Source organism: Pundamilia nyererei, unplaced genomic scaffold, assembly GCF_000239375.1.
Source record: "Pundamilia nyererei isolate P.nyererei 1_Seehausen unplaced genomic scaffold, PunNye1.0 scaffold00084, whole genome shotgun sequence".
In the NCBI taxonomy this organism is placed as follows: Eukaryota; Metazoa; Chordata; class Actinopteri; order Cichliformes; family Cichlidae; genus Pundamilia; species Pundamilia nyererei.
The window spans coordinates 2,504,758-2,523,816 of record NW_005187485.1 but is presented as its reverse complement, the minus strand read 5'-3'; the positions used below and the strand labels follow the sequence as shown (position 1 = coordinate 2,523,816).

The window sequence follows — 19,059 nt, the reverse complement described above, 5'->3', positions numbered from 1 at the left end:
TGCAAGTATATGAAAGAAAACAGCAAAATGAACCTGCCTGCCTAAGTAAATGTGTGGATGCTAATTGAGATGTGCAGGTACTCGATAACTGACTGGTGTTGGGAATACAATTTATAGATAATTGGCTTCTACATACAGAGCCAAGATGTACACAGATATGTGGTGTTATACATTATTGTTTTAGTATGCTAGTGCTCCTCAGAAACTTTCATATATTTTATTTTCAATAAACGTGAGGTGAATATTTCAGTGTTAGTATAGCCAGTTTTGAATGCCAGAGATCGGAGCGCCAGGACTTTCACCTGGGACTGCCATCTGATCTACTAAGCACTGAACCCACATCACTTTTTTGGGCTAAGGCCTAGCCACCAGGACCTCGCGACACAGGGCAGTCGCTGGAGAGATTATCTCATCTGGCTGACTTGGAAACATCTTGTTGTCCTCCTGGAGGAGGTGGCATATTGGATGTTGTCAGAACCTTGAGGCGACTGGTTTGATTTGGGGCTAAATAAATAAAATTGAATCACCCATTAAAAAAGATTTATTTATTTTTATTGTTAGTGCTCTATGTGTACAGGAAATACCAGAGAACTGAATAGTTCCTGAGACCTTTTTTTTTTTTTTTTTTTTTTTTTTAAAGAGATTAACAGGAATGTCCAGCTTCTGAAAGGTATAATTATTTATAACCTTACTTCTTGGTTGGAGCTCCTTTACCACAAATTACTGTGTCAGTGTGTTGTAACATGGAGGTGATCAGCTTGTTGGACTCACTGAAGCCCAGGCTGCTTTTGCAGCAGTTTACAGATCATCTGTATTTCTGAGTCGGATATTTTTCATCATAGATCAGCAGTCAGCAGATGGAAGCATTAATTCTCTGAATCTAAAGTTTCCTTGTTAAACGCTTCACTGACTTTGGATTTGGTAAAACACAGAGGAGCAACCACTGCAAACATCAGCAGATGACCCACCGAATCACCAAACTGCACTGGATTGTGTCCCTCTCCACAGTTCTTCCAGACCTTGATTTCAAAATGAAATGCAAAGTTTACTTACCTCGGATCATTGAGCAACAGTGACGTAAAACTGTGTCTGGTTCAAGAGTGGTTGGATATTAGGAATATGACAGCCACAGCTCCTTTCCTGAAGACATCTGTGCTGATGGTGCTCCAGCACATGCCTCAGTCAGTCTTAGTGAGCCTCTCCCAAGTTCTTGAATTAACTTTTCTTAACAATCCTCTCAAGGTCACCATCACCCAGGTTGCTTTTTGCACTTTTTCCCTTCCAATGAACTTTCCAACAACAGGCTTCGCTGCAGCATCCTGAACAGTGACTTTGTGCGACTTACCCTCTGGGTGGAGAACCGTCTAGATCTTAATCTGGACAGTTCTCAAATCTGCAGTTTTCCCACATGATTGTAGCTGCATGTACTGAATTAGGCTGAAGAATACCTACATACAGTATTTATACTGTTTAAATAGTAATTTATAATAAAATATGAAACGCAACACTGATTTCTGATTTCCGTGAGCTATCTGATTGTTTTCTGCTTCCTCTGTATTATTGTAAGGTCTTTACCTTACAACATAAAGCACCTTGAGGCTGATTACTCCTGCTCTTCTGATTAGTTTTAGTCCTTTTAGTAGGTGAATAATAGAACCAAGTTAAAAAAGAATTCTACTGATGTGTGTAATATTCCCCAACTTAGTTCAAGCACCATTAAACAAAATTTCAGGGTAATCTGCCTGAAAACTTGGTAACCTCGTAAAGTAAGGACAGCATCTTCACCACAATTGAAAGTCCCTGAGTTCAGACATTAAAAAAAAAAAAAAGAGAGAGAGAGACCTTAGACAGAAACCAGTGGTGGCTTAGCAACTGTCACCAAGCAACTTACTACGGGTCCTGCTGCAGCTTGGCTTTGCTGATGTAAGATGCTGTTTGTTGTTTCAGAGTAATTGTATTTTGCGTCGCATCTCCTCGCTATTGTTATCGGACACGTGCCGGACTGAAGAGTGTCACTCTTCCAAACAGGATATTGATCCTAATCAGGTCTTTGAGGCCATGTGCTGGTGGGTGCGTGAGGTGGAATTTGTCTGTCTCTCTCTTCCTCTCTCTCTCTCTCTCTCTGTAAAGCTCTTACTGGCTGCCGCTGGCTGAACCTCCAATCCCCCTTTTAAGCCGAGTTCCAGCTCGACGATTTAAAGGGTGAATGACTTTCCGCCGCTGGAGGGGGAGGAAGGGACACGGTGGTTTTGATGAAGACAGATTGGGCACTTAGTCCTTGTGATCCCAGGACCTGAGTGGAAGATCTAACTACACTGTCACAGCTAGATAGCCAAACCTCTGATGTAACCCCCACTGAGGTTGCATTTCCCATATTTCATTCATTAATAGTCAAGGTGTCTCTGACGTCAAAGCTGGATAAATGTTTCAGAAATATTCCGACGCTTGTGCATCAGCATGGACACTAGATGCCATCTGTGCTTCTTATTTAGGATTCAGGATGTGAACTCGATGCTTGGTGGCTCCTCTGTGGATGCACTTGAGCTTGAGCAGATTTATGTGGTTGCTACCTAGCAAAGAATTAACACATTACATTGTTGAAAAGCAGACTGCCCTTCTGAAACAAATGTTCACCATCAGTTAGCTGGAATCCAATCCAATGGACAATATTGATCAACCTACTTATTCTCTGATTTTCTGTGGTGCTTCTTTTGCTATTGTTCCTGTACTGTTCTCTGTATAACTTTACAGGATTAGAAATAAAAGGCATAAAATATAGAAAATATTAGTTTAAAATCTTTAAACTAATGTCTTTAAATTTAAATCACAGACAATTTTTTGTGTTAGTCTTTTTAAAGTTTAAATATGTATTCTTGCAGCAACTGCATAAGCAGAAAAGCCAGTTAATGTTAAATTGGTTTATAAAATGCATAAAGCTTGAGATCCACATATTTAAGATTGTGCGCCTCCATCTGGTTTCTCTTTATCTCGCTACTTAACAGCTTACACACAGATGTGATTATCCCTCAAACCTGAAGATAATATTCTTTGTCTACGTCACAACACTTTTGTGGGTAGCATGAGGTTTGGGAGATGTTGCTTCAGGAAGGGGTTGGGTTCGAATCCAAGGCGGGTCTTTTGTGTGGAGAGTTTGCATGTTCTCTCCAGGCCTGTGTGGGTTTTCTCCAGGTACTCTGTCATCCCCTCACAGTACAAAGACATAAATCAGATAAGGTTAATTAATTGGTGAATTAACTGCAGGTATAAATGTGAGCGTGAATTGTTGTCTGTGTTTATGTGTATTAGTCCTCCAACTGAAGGTCGAACTGTCCCAGAGTCTTCCCCGCTTCTCGCCCTGTTACAGCTGGGATGGACTCCATCCTCCCCTTGAGCCTGAAGTGGAGAAGCAGAAGAAACAGATATTTTGGCACATTTATGCATCCCTTCTATCTCCTGTTGATGACAATTATTGTGCCGAGGAACGATTTCACACACATAACATCACAGATTGACAAACAGTAAATGCAGTACATGCCGCCTGACTTGTACAGGTTAATAATATTGTCAGATTAAAACCAGTTGACACATCTAGACAACAACAAAAACTCAATTCAACTTCAGTGTAAATTCCCAAAAGCAAATATTAAAGCTAAAACTGTTTCCTGGTCTTTTATGCGCAACTGGTTTCTCCTCAGCCTCCACCAGCATTTACGTTTCATTTCAACTTTGACTGAATCTCCCAGTTTTCCAGGCTGCTCCTTATTTTAAGGTGCACGTCCATCTTCTAATTTCAGGTACATGACCAACTATCATTACTATACTTCCTCCAAGAGACATTCTCCCCAAGTGTAGTATTTGTCTTTAAATTGTCTGCTGCATCACGTTTTACACCAAAATGAACCATCAGATCAGACTGGGATTAAGCTGGGGTTGAACTGGGCAGCTTCCGTGTATGAGCAGCACCTTCATCAAAATCTGTTTTGTATTAGGCGATAGGAAAAAAAAAAAATAGGTCACTTCTCACTCTCTCACCATCAACATCACCCTGCCAATCTGCAGCCCGCCAAAGTGTAACCCTTCCCTCAATCCCCTCCTCCTGACCCTGGGCCTGCTCCAGCACTTAACAAGGATTTAATGTTTCCCAGTCATCTGTCAAGCAGATCAGAGCTATAATGCAGAGCAGCAGGTCCCGCAGATGAGAGCGCAGCCCGTCAGTCCCGAAAGTCTGGAAAAACAACAGTCGGGGGTGGGCTGCATAATCCAACAATTACTGTAATAACCCTCAGTCGCTCAATCCCTCACTCAAAAAGTGCTTTTCCTAATGAGAATCTCATGTTTGCGAGTTGAATGCAGTTTACAAGTTGAATGCAGTCTCTCTGGACATTTGCATATGTTGTTAGAGAGGTCATTCATAAAATACTACTTTTTACAATCCGTTGGCAGTATGCTGCTGCCAGCTGATCTCAGGGCAGCTTTTATTTAGACATTTCTGGCAGAAAGAGGACTCTCTGACAGAAAACAGAAAATATCACCGTACGATGATAATGAGGGTGTTTGACATGATAGTTATCAGTTTCTTAACCCAGCGATTGCTGAATTGCAGCTAATAAATCTATGTAGCCAGGGTGTGTTGATTCTGTGATATAAAACTCCGTTATCAGGTGCAGCCACTCCTTTTCCTTCAAAGCTTGTTCAGCGTCTGGTGCAGCCTCATTCACTGTAGTATTAGTGCTAATTAGATGGAACAAATCTCTGTTTTTGTCTTGCATGTGCTGATAAAATGTAGTGAATTAATAATTAGTTAAATATTTTTTTAAATATTGCACAGCTTTTGATATGTGATTAACCTAACCAGGAAGTTTAGTAAATTAAAATAAACCCATTAAATGCTACTTCTTAATGTTTGATATTTATTAGCTGCTTTATGCCATGTTAAAGGTCTGTATTGGGGAAAAACTAGGATTTGGGAATAAATCGCGCTCCCTTTGTTTGTTCCATGACGATATGTCTGTTAATCATCTGCCAGGTTGGCCAGGCAAGCAGCAGAGGTGTGGCTCATTTATGCTCAAAGAACTTTCTCAACGCTAATACATGAATAATGGTAATTACTGACTCGTCCATATAAAAAATAAGCCAGCATCTGTTATAGTTTAGAGCAGAGTTGAGCAGACACAATGCAGATTCACCTTCGTTTTGTACTCACAGTTAAAGACTGTTGTTTTTGTTATCAGTTAACCTGTTACTGTATTCTATAAAAGGGGATCTCTATTTACAGTCATGTTGGACAAAAGAAAGTGGCAAAAGTTAACACTAAAGATAATTTTTTTATCATTATTTTACATTTCTTTAAATTAATTACTAATAGCTGCAGCTCTGGTTCAGTTTAATTCAGTTCAAGAATATCCCACATGTCAGAAGATCCCCTATGAGCAACAACTCGGCAACAGTGGAAAGGAAAAACTCCCTTTTAACAGGAAGAAACCTATAACTGAACCAGGCTCAGGGAGGGGCGGCCATGTGCCGCCACCGGTTGAGAGTGAGGGGAGGAATACGGGACAAAGGCGCACGGGCAAAAGCCAGAGATGAATAATAATCACTATAAGCACAGTGAGTGAAAAAAAGAAAGTGAAGAAGAAACAGCGCATCAAGGGAAGCCCCCAGCAGTCTAGGCATAACTAATGGAGGATTCAGGGTCACCTGATCCAGTCATAACTATATGCTTTATCAAAAGGGAATCTTAAAAGTAGAGAGGGTGTCTGTCTCCCAAATCCAAACTGGGCCCAAGCCTCTGCCTCCCGTTCTACTTTTAAATACTCTAGGAACCACAAGTAAGCTGGCAGTCTGAGAGCGACGTGCTCTGTTGGCATAATAGTACCATAGTACTGAAGGCTTTTTGTGTTCTTGACACACGCCTGTTGCTTTCAGATGGTAAAAGTGTAGGTGGAAAGAACAATACTAGTGGTTGTTCCCACTTGCTTCTGAACATTGCGGCAAATATTGTGTACAGAGAAAAACCTTTTATGTGAACCGGTTGCTGTTAACATGTCGGCTTTACAGTATGCTGTCTGCAGGGTAAGAAAACAAAACAGAATGTCTGAACGAGTCGCACTGAACAGCATATTTACAGTATGAAGGACCGAGCTCTTCATCGCGCTGTCTCCCTCCATCTGTTATCCTCAAGGACGTTCGATCAGACCAAAGCAGTTTGGATACGCTCTATTCATGAGAGTTTTTATTATGCTTACAACCGTGACCTGCATGCATGGGCTTACACAGTGCTCCCATATTTATATAAACTACACCTGAATGCACTGCATGCATTTATTTATTTATTTGAACAGAAAAATGTATTGGTAAAAGCTTGTTTTCATCTGCAGCCCTTCACCAGTTTCTCTTAATGAAGTGCAGATAAATTTACATTGTTTAGATTCCAAACATTAAAGATAATAAAACTATTGATTAAAACTTATGTAATCTTTTTTTTCTGACCTTCATCTCACAAATTACAGATTTCACAAAAAGAAAAAGCTGGAGGTTCACAAGAGAGAATGATCACAAGTGATTTCACCACCAGGCATTTGTATAAAAGATGTTTTTCACAGCAGACACTTTTTTTGGTCATATGATGGACGCAACATTATAAAACTTGAGCATCCAAATAGTCATTTTGATTGTTTTATGTTACCACTGAAGTCTAGATATTGTTGTTTTTATTGTAGCTGGTTTTAATTCTGCTTGTGATGGTATTAAATTTAAAAGAAAAGCCATTTTAGTTGGGAACATACATACGCTACTGATTGTTTTACATTTTTCAATAATTCAGTTACTGTATTGATCTAAACCTATGAATCCTTCAGAACTGAAGAAGCTTCTCAGATGAGGTGAAACGACTTCAAGCAACTTAAAGAAGTCCAGACGCTTTTCTTTCCAAGCTCCTTACACTACGATGACCTGGATGACTGAGAACCTTCACAGACATATGGATCCTAATATACTAACAAGTTTATTCAGAAACTCTAGGAACAAAAGGTTTTATTTTTTATAAACTCTGAATTTCCAAATTTTCAAAGAAATGGTGCAAAGTGAAAGCGGTTGCTCTTTTCCTCTCTTTGTTACCAGGCTTGATGGATCCATGCTTTCATGATATATACCGAGTTCTAACCCTACCTTCTGAATGTTGCTGAAGAAATTGAGACTCATCAGACCAGCCTAAGTTTTTCTAATCTTCTCTTGTCCAGTTTTGGCAATCCCAAGCCTTAGTTTCTTACTGTTAGCTCAGCATAGTGGAACCCAGAGTGGTCTTCTGCTCCCGTAGTCCATCTGCTTAAAGGTTTGATGTGTTCAGGGATGCTCTTCTGTAAATCTTGGCGGTAGCGAGTGGTTATTTGAGTTACCGTTGCTTTCCTATCAGCTCAAAGCAGCCTGGCCATTCTCCTCTAACATCAACAAGGCATTTTCCCCTGGAGAAATGTGGCTCATTAGATATTTCCTCTTTTTCAGATCCTTCTCTGTAAACCTTAGAGATACCTTACAGATAGCAGATCAGCAGTTTCTGAAATACTCAGACCAGCCTGTGTGGCACTAACAGCCATGCCACATTTGAAGTCACTTAAACACCTTTCTTCCGCATTCTGATGCTCAGTATTGCGCCTAAATGTATTGAGTTTCTGTCATGTGACTGGCTGATATTTGCAATATGTGCAGTTGAATAGGTGTTCCTAACAAAGTGGCCAGTGAGTAACTGTGACAGTAATCAGAAGCAGATTGATCCTGGATTTATAAACTTTCTAATAAGAATTGGGAACGTGTCACAAACCTTTGGTTGAATCCTATAAAATAAATTTCAGCAGTGAGGCGTCTCTATAGGAGCATATCAGTGTTACAGGCTCTGCACACGTGTAATGCGGTGGTGCTGAACCGTATGTCACTGCCGCACAGTCATTTTAATATCATCTGAGCTGCCGCACCCCGTGCGCATGAACCAAAACAGTGAGTACCCACCACATCACGGCTTTGCATCCACTCTCCCATGCTCTACTTGTGTGACCTCCCCCCGCCCCCATCCGTCTATATAAACTGCAGGGAAACCCCATCAGGGCATTAAGAGACTTCACTCAGCTGGAGATTACCGAGGGATGAGGCTGCAGACACATCAAGAAGGCAGAAGCTGTAAATTTCCCTCCGGGATTTATCCAGAAAGTGTGTTTTATTTGTATTTTTGGAAATGCACGAATTAAACTTTGAAATCGGTGTTCCGCAGAAACAGGTTTAAGCAGCATATTGAGGTCGTGGGCCTGAGTTAATGCAGTAGACACCAACAGGGGGGAACTTCTGATTATCTGAGACTAAGTTTAGTCACCTTTAATCCCAGAGAAACGAGACGCTTCTGGTTCACCTGAGAAGGATAAAAAGCTTCTGAAGTGTCTTTTAAGAAGTAAGAAGGCTGTTTGTTTCTGTGCTGGAAGAGGTTTAATCCCATCGCTGTGTATAATCCAGTCCATCCCGATTTTGCCGCCGGCACCATGCTGTCCAGTGTGCGCCGTCACAGCCTCCGCCTGCAGAACGAGCTCCACCGGTGGAGCATCTGCGACGCGGGCAGCCACCCGCTCTCGGACAGCCTCCTGGCGAGGGTCCCCGCCTGCATCTCTCGCTCCAAATCCTGCGCCAGCTCCGCCGGGGAGTCGGACGGGAGCAGAGGGAGCTGGTCCTCCTCGGACTCAGTCATCTCCACCGACTCCGCCGGGGAGCACTCCGCGGAGCCCGGGAGACCGTATCGGGTGGTGCTGCTGGGGGCCAGCGGGGTCGGTAAGACGGCTTTCGCCAGCATCTTCGCCGGTGCAGCGGACAGCATGGACAGCGACGACTGCGAGCTCTGTGGAGGTGAGAGAAAGACCTTATTATAGTGCCCGAGAAAGTTACACTTCTATTCTTCCTGTAATACTCGTGTATATATTGTTATATGAATATATATAAAATAACATAGTAATAGAAATCATAAAGTAGAAGAAATAAATTGTATTTATTCTACTTTGTATAGTGCATATTTGTCTTCTATTTTTGCATTGTAGGTTAGGTTAGCTGCCCTGCTATAACAATGTAAATTTACAATAACAATGTAAATTTCCCTGCTATGGGATTAATAAATCTTATTCTATAATAAAACCTTAGCACTGCAGTTATTCTAATAATAATGCTGTTTGACGTTTTGCTGATTTAACTCAGATCTAAGTGTTTGATTCCTGTTTAAATTCAGATGAAGTGACTGAAAAGGAAATTGAAGTGGATGGAGAGCCTGCCTCTATAACTCTGATTGACACCTGGGATTCAGAGGTGAGTTTTTTTACAAAATGAATCAAAGAAGAGACTTCACCTGCCTGTGTGTGAGCATACTAAGCCCTGTGTGTGCTTTTCAGACTGACAGTGAATGTATGTACGAGCGGTACATGCAGACTGGGGATGCCTACCTGTTGCTGTACTCTATAACTGACCGGGCCTCATACCTGAGAGCATCTGAGCTCCGGATAACCCTGCGTCGCTTCTGCCCTGCCCAGAACACACCGATTATTCTTGTGGGGAACAAGTGTGACCTGGTGCGACGCAGAGAGGTGTCAGTGAGCGGTAAGGAGGCCTAATCTCAGTCTGTTTATGCTTCTCTTCTTTTGATAAGATGATCAAGTGCCTGAAACTGTCTCCTCCCTGTTTCAGAGGGTCGCGCTTGTGCCGCTGTGTTCGACTGCAAGTTCATCGAGACTTCGGCCGCCATGCAGCACAACGTCTGGGAGGCTTTCCGCGGCATAGTGCGACAGCTACGTCTACGACGGGACTCCAAAGAAGCCAACAAACGCCGCAGGCACAGAAGCTGCACTACCCGCCGAGAGAGCATCCCTATGAAAGCCAAACGTTTCCTTGACAAAGTGGTGGCAAAGAACAACCCCAGCGTGGCGTTCTGGCTGAAATCCAAGTCCTGCCATGATCTCTCTGTGCTGTAGGAGCCTGATGGATGAAGCCAGATCTACATCACACCTTTGAGCAGGAGAACAAGTTACTAGGTGGAGGATAAGCCTACATCTGAGGTGGCTACAAAGTTGGATGGTTCGCACGCAGCCTTCACGGTGTTCACATCCACCCTCCAAACAGCCGGGATGGTGTTAGGAACGCGTTGCAATCCAGCACAGACTGAGAGGACTCGGCTTAGATTGTCTGCCTTTGAAATGAACTTTGTTAGAGGCCTCGTGTCTGTGTGACAGAAATGTCTAAGATTAGAGACCAGCTGATGGAAACTGAGAAAAGGAAGTTATTTATTTATTTATTTTGTTGTTTGTGTTTCGAACAAACGCATTTTAACAGCCTTTTCTCTCCTTTCTTCTTTTTTCCTGATCAGTTTGCTCCGATTTTTGCCAAATTTTGACTGTTGATCCCAAAGTGCTATGATTTGTAAGCTACTTTGTGCAGTTAATGTCTTTGATTATGTGTACGATGATCTTTTGACTGTTACTTTATTTATACGTGTCGTATTTTGCACTTGTTGTACATAACACCACATTGATAATGTATCTTTTTTTTGTTTTAAGTGTTGCTTGATGAAATAAAGTGACATAACAGCTTTTGGAAGGGAAAAAAATAACACTCTTTTGTCTGCCATCTCCACATCACTGATGAGAAATGATAATGGGTGACTCAGCTTTGACACAAAGGAGACACACTTGGACAAATAGGGTCTCGCAGCAACACTGCGCTGATGCAGGATGAGTCAGGTGGTGACATTAAACCTGAACTTACTTCAGCAACATTAGTCCCCTGCGCGTCTGATTGGGTACGGTGATTTGGCTCCCAGTGTGGCACCGGACGAGCTCTCAAGCTCGGTGTTGTTGGGAAAACGGTCAAATGCAGAAAAATGTGTTGCCAAGGTAACATTCAGAGGAAGTGTGTTTGGTTCAGAGAGCGTCGGGCAGATGGTGTTGGCTGCAATACTGGGCTGTGTGCACATACAGAGCCACGCTTTACATAACAGAGTCACTTCCAGCTTCATCCGCTGAACCATCAACTCTCCAGTCATAGGTTCTGGTTAAATAGCGAGGCCTGTGAAACAGTGACTCACTCGCAGCCTGTTTTCCTACAGTCGCACAGTTTTGTGGTTTGTGTGTCCAAGCAGCTCTCCACAGCTTGTAAACCTCTCAGCTCAGGATGACTTTATGCATCAGGTCATATAACAGATAATTCCAGCTGATACGTGTGAGGTTGGGTCATAAAGATGAAGCCTTTAAGACACACCTTCTTTTTCCTGTTTTTACAGTTTCATGTGCGTCTTGACCTCCTGAATTGACCTCAAAGCTTTGCATTCCCATGAGGCAGTGGATTGTCAGTGCGATCAGGGAGTCGGTCCTATTGTCTACGCATAGCTCCTTATCAGGCGCTGCTGCTGATGGAAAATCTGCCAGGAAGCACAGCAATGGTGCATAGGTCAAAGTCTAAGAGGTAATCAGAAACTTAAACAATGAGCAGCGAAGAAATGAGAACGATTACACAAATTTCCCCCCCTCGTTTTCCCCGCTTCTTGTTCTATTTTTGTCCAGAATTCACGCACATGCCGGCTAAAATTCACAAATGCTTTGCTGAGACGTTCCCTTTAAAGAGTTTGTTGTTTTACAAACACTAATCAGTACTCTACAAATCCACAAGCAGTTGAGTGTTTCAATAAAACCCCCATCTTACTTTAATAGACAGGTGTTTTATTGAATTCTTTATTTATAATTGTTCTTTTCTTCCTGTCTTTGTTGCTTTTGTCTGCTTCTTTCCCATTGGCCAGCTTGGCAGAAGGGCAGGGTGATTAGACAATCATTAGATCCAATAAAACATTGCTGGTTAGTGGCTGGTTAACGTTTGACCAGGACAGGATGGAGCTGCTCAGATCAGTCTGACGAGTGTCTCAGTTGCTCTCTCCTCTAAGGTAAGCCACCTCGCTCTCTTGTCTCCCAAGTTTCAGGTTTGTTTCAGGAGAATTTGGAGAATTTTTTTTCGGGTGTGTCGCCAGAAACAAACAGGACTGCTTGTGTTGGTTTTTATAGATTGTGCGATGACGGGTTTAAAATGTTCTCAGATTATCGCTGAAGGGCCGTGATCTTGACTTGACTTTGGCAGGGCCTTAGATAAGGTGTTGGCATATTTTACTGCCTTACTGCTCTCCTTCTTCCTGGGTTGTTCTCAGCATTTTAGAATAGGAGGAAGGTAAGTGAACGGGACTTTAAATTTGGTATCATAGCAGCTGAATATAGCCAGACAAAGGTCATCCAGTCATTGATCTAAGAGGATAAAGCGAGAGGGGCCTGTAGCTTTGGATCCATGTTTGTGTATTTATCCTAGCTTCAATTTAATCAAGTGTCAAACGTCTGTTAGTTTCTCCTCTGCATACCAGTTAAGTCGCTGTAGGTGGACGTTTAGAAACTAGTGACACTGCTGAGGGACTTGCCAGTTAAAGGTCTGCTTCGCAGCAGATGTTAGTTAACAACATGGAGACAGATATTCTTATAAAATGCAGAAAACCTGCAGATAAATAAAGTGTTCAGACAATGGGGTGACTTCAAAAGTGTCCTTTGGCACAAAAAGGTCATTTGGCTCGACTCAATGTCACCTTCACTCAACCCTTTGACTTTACCCTTCTGTTTCGCTTGAACTTTACAGCTCCAGAATCTCTACATATCTTATTTACCAACTTAAAAGAATTAAAAGTGTGATTTTTCTTTAATTGTCAGTAGTGACTGTCACATTATTTCTTTAGTAAACAAGCATTACTCTGGCCTTATAACTTGGATGCTTCTGCATTCAGTGCATTCTGTGTAGTACTTTTTTTTCAGGGGAAACGGTTGCTTTAAATGCAAAATGCAGGAAAAGCTACAGATTCATTGAAGTTATGTTTATTCAAGCGTCTGAGGAGACAGCCCTAAAGTCATTGCACTGGTTTGGTGTCATATACATATATACATATGTGTACACCCACTTTACAGAAAGAGAAAGACTCGGACACGAACACCTGACGCTGCTTTAAAAGGCATCGACTTTCATTTTCTTCTGTGCACTCGGGTGGGTGGTTAACCTGGAAGGTGTAGGTGGAGTCCCATGTGTAAGCACTTCAGCACAAAGTATGCACAAAGCGAGATACAGTGCACATGTGCAGATTCAAGGACAGAGGACACGCTTTCTTTGTGACACTGTGGACATTGCACATCAATGACACACTGCACTGAACGGAGAAAAGGGTTGAGAGGGTTTAAAGATTCCTCTGTGGAATTGGTAATAATCCACTACATGGGTTTTTTAGTGTTTCCGCAACAGTAGAGCACAGTGAATATTTTCCACAAAAATGACACAACCTCTGAAACCTCCTTAAACATTTTTTTCTAACCCTCCTCCTCGTCTTCCTCTTCCTTCTCAGGCTGTGATAATGACACCCATGGTGCATCTGTTGTTGCTCCCGCTGCTGCTCAGCATTGTGAGTACACGAGCGCCGGCCAACTGCTGCTGCTGTTCTTCAATACATATTCAAATGCATGAACCTGTTAAAAGATCTGTGAAATAGTCAGCGTTGATAAATGCTACACAGGGAGCGCATGAAAGAAAACACTTACAACTATCAGCAAGGTTAACGAAGAGTCTGTGAAACAGCCCTCAGTGACTCATTTTAAAACACTCACAGAAAGGGTTGCTAAACGGAGCGTGGGCCCTTTGTCTGTAGACTTTGCTCTCCCATCATGTAGTCGAATATAAAAGTTCCTCCACTGTTAAGTCATTTTGGTTCAATAAATAACTGGGCTGTAAATACTGCCCTCAATGCTTGACTGATTTCACCGGAGCTAAAGCTAAAATGGCAAATTTAGGTATGAGTGTGAGAGGTTTTCATTTTTTCTTGCCCTTTTCTGTACTCGATGACCTTTAACCTTTATTTCTGCGCTGTAATAGGCTGGTGGGAAGGATCTGGAGGAGAAGAAGGGCCCCTTTGAGAACACAGTGCTGGATGTGCCAGAGGCGACCCCAGTGCCCTATCCTTTGTTTCAGGTAATATAAGCATGGCAGCAGCTGGTGTAATATTGTCCATTTTTGAGGTGGATGAGCTGCACATGTGCCACGCGCTCCATTTATCAAACACCTCAGTCAGATAAGTGTCACTAAACCAGAACCTGCACCTGAGAAGTTATCTTATCTTAATCAAGATAGGAAAATAATAAATAGTAAAAAAACTCTGAATATAAAGTATTGTTGCAGATCTTTGTTGCTTTGTTATTGCTCCTCTGTCGGCCATCTCACAAGCCTTCACGTTTACTGTAAAAGTTTGGTAACATCATCATCATATTGTTTTTTCACTAGCTGGGAGCGTGTTCTCATTTTAGGTTTGACAGTGTTTTAGTAGATAAAGGTGAATGGCTTTGATGTGAATTGAGGCCTCGAAGGGGACTTGTGGCAGCTCCTAGGCCTACCAGATCCCAGTGTACTAAATACAAGTGAAGAAATTAAAGACTTAAAAAGGGGAGGGAGGCTGGGGCACGTAGATGAGAATGAACAGCTTGTAGAACTGGGGGAACATATATAGATAAGAACCGGAAGGAGCGTGTTTGGAGGCATGGTCCCGCTCCTGAAATTTCGATACTTTATCTCCCATAAACTCTCGCTCTCCATCAAACTTCCATTTTAATCAATCATTCGTCTATTTGCAGCAGCTGTAGCTTTGCAGATATTTAACACTTAAGTTGGGTTTCTTGGATTTAAAGTCAGACTTCCTGCTGGACTTTGATTAGCTCCATCGGTTCGATTGGTTTCATTGCCATTTCTTGCATACCATGCAGTCAAACTATTCCCACAACAGCTGCTGTACTTCACCTGCCTGCGTGTGGTCACCGGTTTGAGGTCCGGTGACCACGCTGGGCACTTCATAATGAGCTGACTGCTTCCTCTCGAATTGTCGTCACACAGTTTGGAGCTGTATTTGGGGCCATTGTCCAGTCGTTGGAGATAACTGGCTCCACCGGGTAGCCAGTTTCAGACGTAACTCTTTATTTTTAGCTGGCCCTAAAAGATTTTTCCTTTCTGTTGACTCTGTGGGTTTTGTAGGTACCATTTTAGTCTCTAGAGAGTCCGAACCAGTTTGACCTGCTCTGTGAAAATAGGTGCTACATCCATCTCCTTTTTTGTAAATGTCCACATGGAATTCATTTTTACTTCCTAGAACAAGAATACTCTGACTGGCTCCAGGGGAAAGTTTTTCTTTAACCGCTCTGAGTGCATAATCACACCCACAAAGCCTGCGGCTCCTGACGCTCAGCACTCAATCAAATTTATTAATAAAACAAGAAGCAGCAGAAAGCGCAATCCTCCACCAAGGCAGCTCACTCTCTGGACAGTGTTTACTTTTATGGGAACTTTATTGGATTTTGTATATAATCATTATGTTTTCTCTTCTTCTTTTTAAAGTACTTTAAGAAATTTATAGTTCAGTATAAATCAGAGAAAAGACAAACAATGGCAGTAAGAAACATAGTTATATACAGCTCTGCATTATTATCACTTTGACCTTCAGATCAGTCCATTTACCTTTAAGGAGAGGTCAGAGGTCAAATGTGACATTATATTTGAAATCTTTATACAGTGGTTTCTATATGTTGACACAACACACCACACTTGTGAAAATAATATTTTTTGTCAATTTTTGATCATTAAATCTCAAGATGACCTTGAAGACCTTGGTGGATGTAAGCCAGATTTTAACTGATAGTTAACATGACCCAAATCTATATCCCTATGAAGTTTTATCCAAATTCATTAAAAACTTTTCAAGCTATCATGTTTACAGAGAGAATGACGTGGCAAAGTTAAATCATTTTTACATTTACTAGCTACAGCTGTCTTCAGACGCACTAATGTAATCGGATGGGATTTAGATCGATTAGACTTTTTTAGAGAGCAGGTGGGGGGTCTGACTCACAGGAAACGGTTTGGGCCAGAATCAGACCCAGAACTCAGCAACCTTTTGGCGTATGAGTCATCTGTTCAGCCAGGTGAGCTGTAGAGGTGCCCAAATGCATTGAATTTTCATTGAGTAACATGCTGATGGTAAAGACTGCTGAAAGTGGGGCTCTGTACTCCTTTACAGATACCCCAGTAATGCTTCACGATTAATGTTTCCATGAATCATTTTATCATTTTAGGCATTTTGTGTGAGTTTTTGGTAAATTTTAATGTTATTTCAGTTTAAAAAACAGATACATGCTTCTTTTAAAAATAGAGATATTTCTAAACACCCCGTTCTTTTAGTGTAGCCTCTGATCTGGAAACCACTGGACCAATGGCAACAGCAGCTGGATGTTACTTATGTTACAGCGGTGATACATTAATATAAACATTTAACATTGATCACTTTTACTGTTGTGCACTTTTACATCAGTGGGGTTTTTACAGCGAATCCTTGTGTTTTTATTTGAATATGTTGTATTTATATACTGGTTTAAAATGCAGAAGAGTACTTCTTCCATTAATGCGTGCCAATCAGAAACTTGCAGTCATACTCAGATTAACTGTCAAGTGTGTGATCTTTTAAGGAAGTTATGGTGTTTTCCCCTTTTTGTTCACTAAAAAAGTTACCACTTTTTTGTCTGAGATCAAATGAAACTCAAGAAGCGATGAACAGACCTGGTTTTTGTGGTCAAAGTGTCCTGATTTTTCTCGTCTGCTTCTTTCACTCCTTAGTTTCAGGTGACAGATCTACATGTTAATAACTTCAGGCTGAGTGGAGAAGGTGGGCAAGACATTAGTATTTCAAAGGATGGGTGGCTTTATCTGGAACAACCTCTGGACTGGTCGCGAGAGGAGCACTACATTATCATGGTAACACGATATCTTTATTCAAACACATGGAAAACCGTGCTCGCATTGCATTAGGCACACGGGACACACACTCGTGCATAAAAGCCCATGTTCGTGCACAGGTGGAGGCACTGGCAGATGAAGAAGTGGTGGAGGGTCCGATTTATGTGACCATAAATGTTTTGGATGTCAACAACAAAGCACCGTACTTCAACCAGAGTGTCTACACAGCTGTGGTTCGGGAGAATACGCCAGCAGGTTGTGCACACTTCTACCTGTTGTGACATTTTTGCTTTGCATATTTTAATTTTTTATCCTTGCTCGCTCGATCTTTTTTAAAGTACTTATGATAGAACAGGTGGCCTTACGTCTAGTTCATCACGGGCAGTAATAACAGCTGCCCCCTGTTGATTTCAACACTTTCATCTTTTTTTAAGTAAACCTTTATGCTGAAGAGTACACGTGATTTAAGGAGTTTGCATCTTTTAGTCCATAACCTGCAAATTACATGTGCTATTCATTTTAATGAGAGTGATTTTTCAAAGCAGATAAAAGAATTAGAGCTTCATTTCTCCCCTTCGAGGCTTTAATTTTACTTGATTATGAAAATCAGCTTGCAGAGGTCTTCAGTGCAGTCGGGCATTCATCACAGTGGATGTTTGATCTTTTTCATTTTGCCACTGAATGCTTTCTGCTCAAACCTGGGACCTTAAACTCAAGCTGTGACACCAAGTTTGTTTAGATCTACACATTTGAGTTTTAAACGTAAGTCAAAAATGAAAGAGTTTTGGGACAGCAGTGTGGCGTGGGGGTAGCACCTCACAGCAAGTAGGTCCTGGGTTTGAATCCTGCATCTGACTTTTTTGTGTAGAGTTTGCTTGATCTCACCAAGTACTCCGGCTTCCTTCCACAGTTCAAAGAAATGCAGTTAGTTGGGTTAAGTTAATTGGTCATGTGACATATTGCCAATAGTGTACCCCGCCTCTCTGCTAATGGCAGCTGGCTCCAGCCACCCTACAACCATTAATTTGAGTACATAGTAATATGTTTGGTGTTAAATTAAAGTGCAGCTAATGTGTAGCTCAAAGGATAAAGCGTGCACCACTGTATTTGTTTTTTCAGAGAACCCTTTAAAGGATTCCTTCTATGCATGTGGGTTAAGCAGTATTTCTTTAAGTAGACAGTGTGAGTCACCATAACCTGTCTCTATGACTTTAACGTAAGTTTTCTGTGTGGCTCTAGCTGTCCCATTTACCCGAGTGTTTGCGACGGATCAGGATGACCCGGAGACTCCAAACGCTCGTCTGAGATACAGCCTGGTCAGCGAGATCCCCAGCATACGAGACACAAAGCTGTTTCAGATCAACCCCGACACTGGAGAGATCTCCACCACAGAGCAAGGTAGCACCAAAGTTCTCACAGTTCTCCCCCCGGAGAGGGAAGCAGTATGTAATCAGTCTGTCTGTTAGCAGTGCAGCATCCACAGTTTTACGATTATCATTCAGTGTGATGGTAAAAACCAATAACAGCTCGAGCTGATCTGATTTTAGTGAAAATCAGGTGAAGGTCACACAAAATGTGAAAATCAGGAAAATCCTTACATTACCCATTGTTTTTTTTTTTTCAAGTTTAACAACAGTTTACTAGGTCAGTATCTGGGTTGGTTAAGCATTTGACCTTGACTTTCATTGTTAGCACCCAAGGTCAAAGTTAAGCTTGAAAGAAAATTCAAGAAACAATATTGAGTCACATATCATGTGAAAGAGCACGAAGAGAGCTGCACAACACGCCTTTTATTTCTTCAGTAAGAAGCACTACGACATCACAGTGAAGCCACAACCAGGCGATGTCTTCATATTGTTTTAGAACAGCTTCAGGGGGGATTTGTGCTTCTAGTAAGTATTTATTTTGATTTCATTTTGACTTTTTGGTTTCCAGATTGGGTTTTATGATTTTACCTTATTTTTTATTGTTTTTTAAAATGTTTCATTTTTGTTTAATTTTTATTAGTTTCAGTGTTAATTTCGTCTTTATTACTTTATTATTTATAGCAAATACCAGAGGCAAGATTTTGGAAAATCAACTTAGATATTACAATATAAAGAACATTTTTAAAAGCAGTCAACTCACAGGGTTGTAAACATCCAAACCTCAATAAAAACATCCATCGAATCCTCATCAGGCAGTTTGTGATACAAATTTTACCAAATT

The 19,059-nt window shown here is 41.5% G+C and overlaps 2 protein-coding genes across 2 annotated transcripts in view; both read left to right on the top strand.

Annotated features, from left to right (window-relative positions):
- The first annotated feature begins 8,118 nt into the window (after window positions 1–8,118).
- gem (GTP binding protein overexpressed in skeletal muscle) lies at window positions 8,119–10,609 on the top strand. Its single transcript, XM_005738577.1, has 4 exons — window positions 8,119–8,880; window positions 9,254–9,330; window positions 9,414–9,618; window positions 9,706–10,609. The coding sequence occupies exons 1-4, from the start codon at window positions 8,523–8,525 to the stop codon at window positions 9,987–9,989; spliced, it is 924 nt and encodes a 307-aa protein (XP_005738634.1). The 5' UTR covers window positions 8,119–8,522; the 3' UTR covers window positions 9,990–10,609.
- Window positions 10,610–13,438: 2,829 nt separating this feature from the next.
- Window positions 13,439–19,059, top strand: part of cdh17 (cadherin 17, LI cadherin (liver-intestine)) — a 12,617-nt gene continuing 6,996 nt past the window's right edge. The window contains exons 1-5 of the mRNA XM_005738576.1: window positions 13,439–13,486; window positions 13,954–14,049; window positions 16,732–16,869; window positions 16,971–17,106; window positions 18,091–18,249. Of these exons, the coding sequence (XP_005738633.1) occupies window positions 13,439–13,486; window positions 13,954–14,049; window positions 16,732–16,869; window positions 16,971–17,106; window positions 18,091–18,249 (577 nt within the window). The remainder of the gene's footprint in view (window positions 13,487–13,953; window positions 14,050–16,731; window positions 16,870–16,970; window positions 17,107–18,090; window positions 18,250–19,059) is intronic.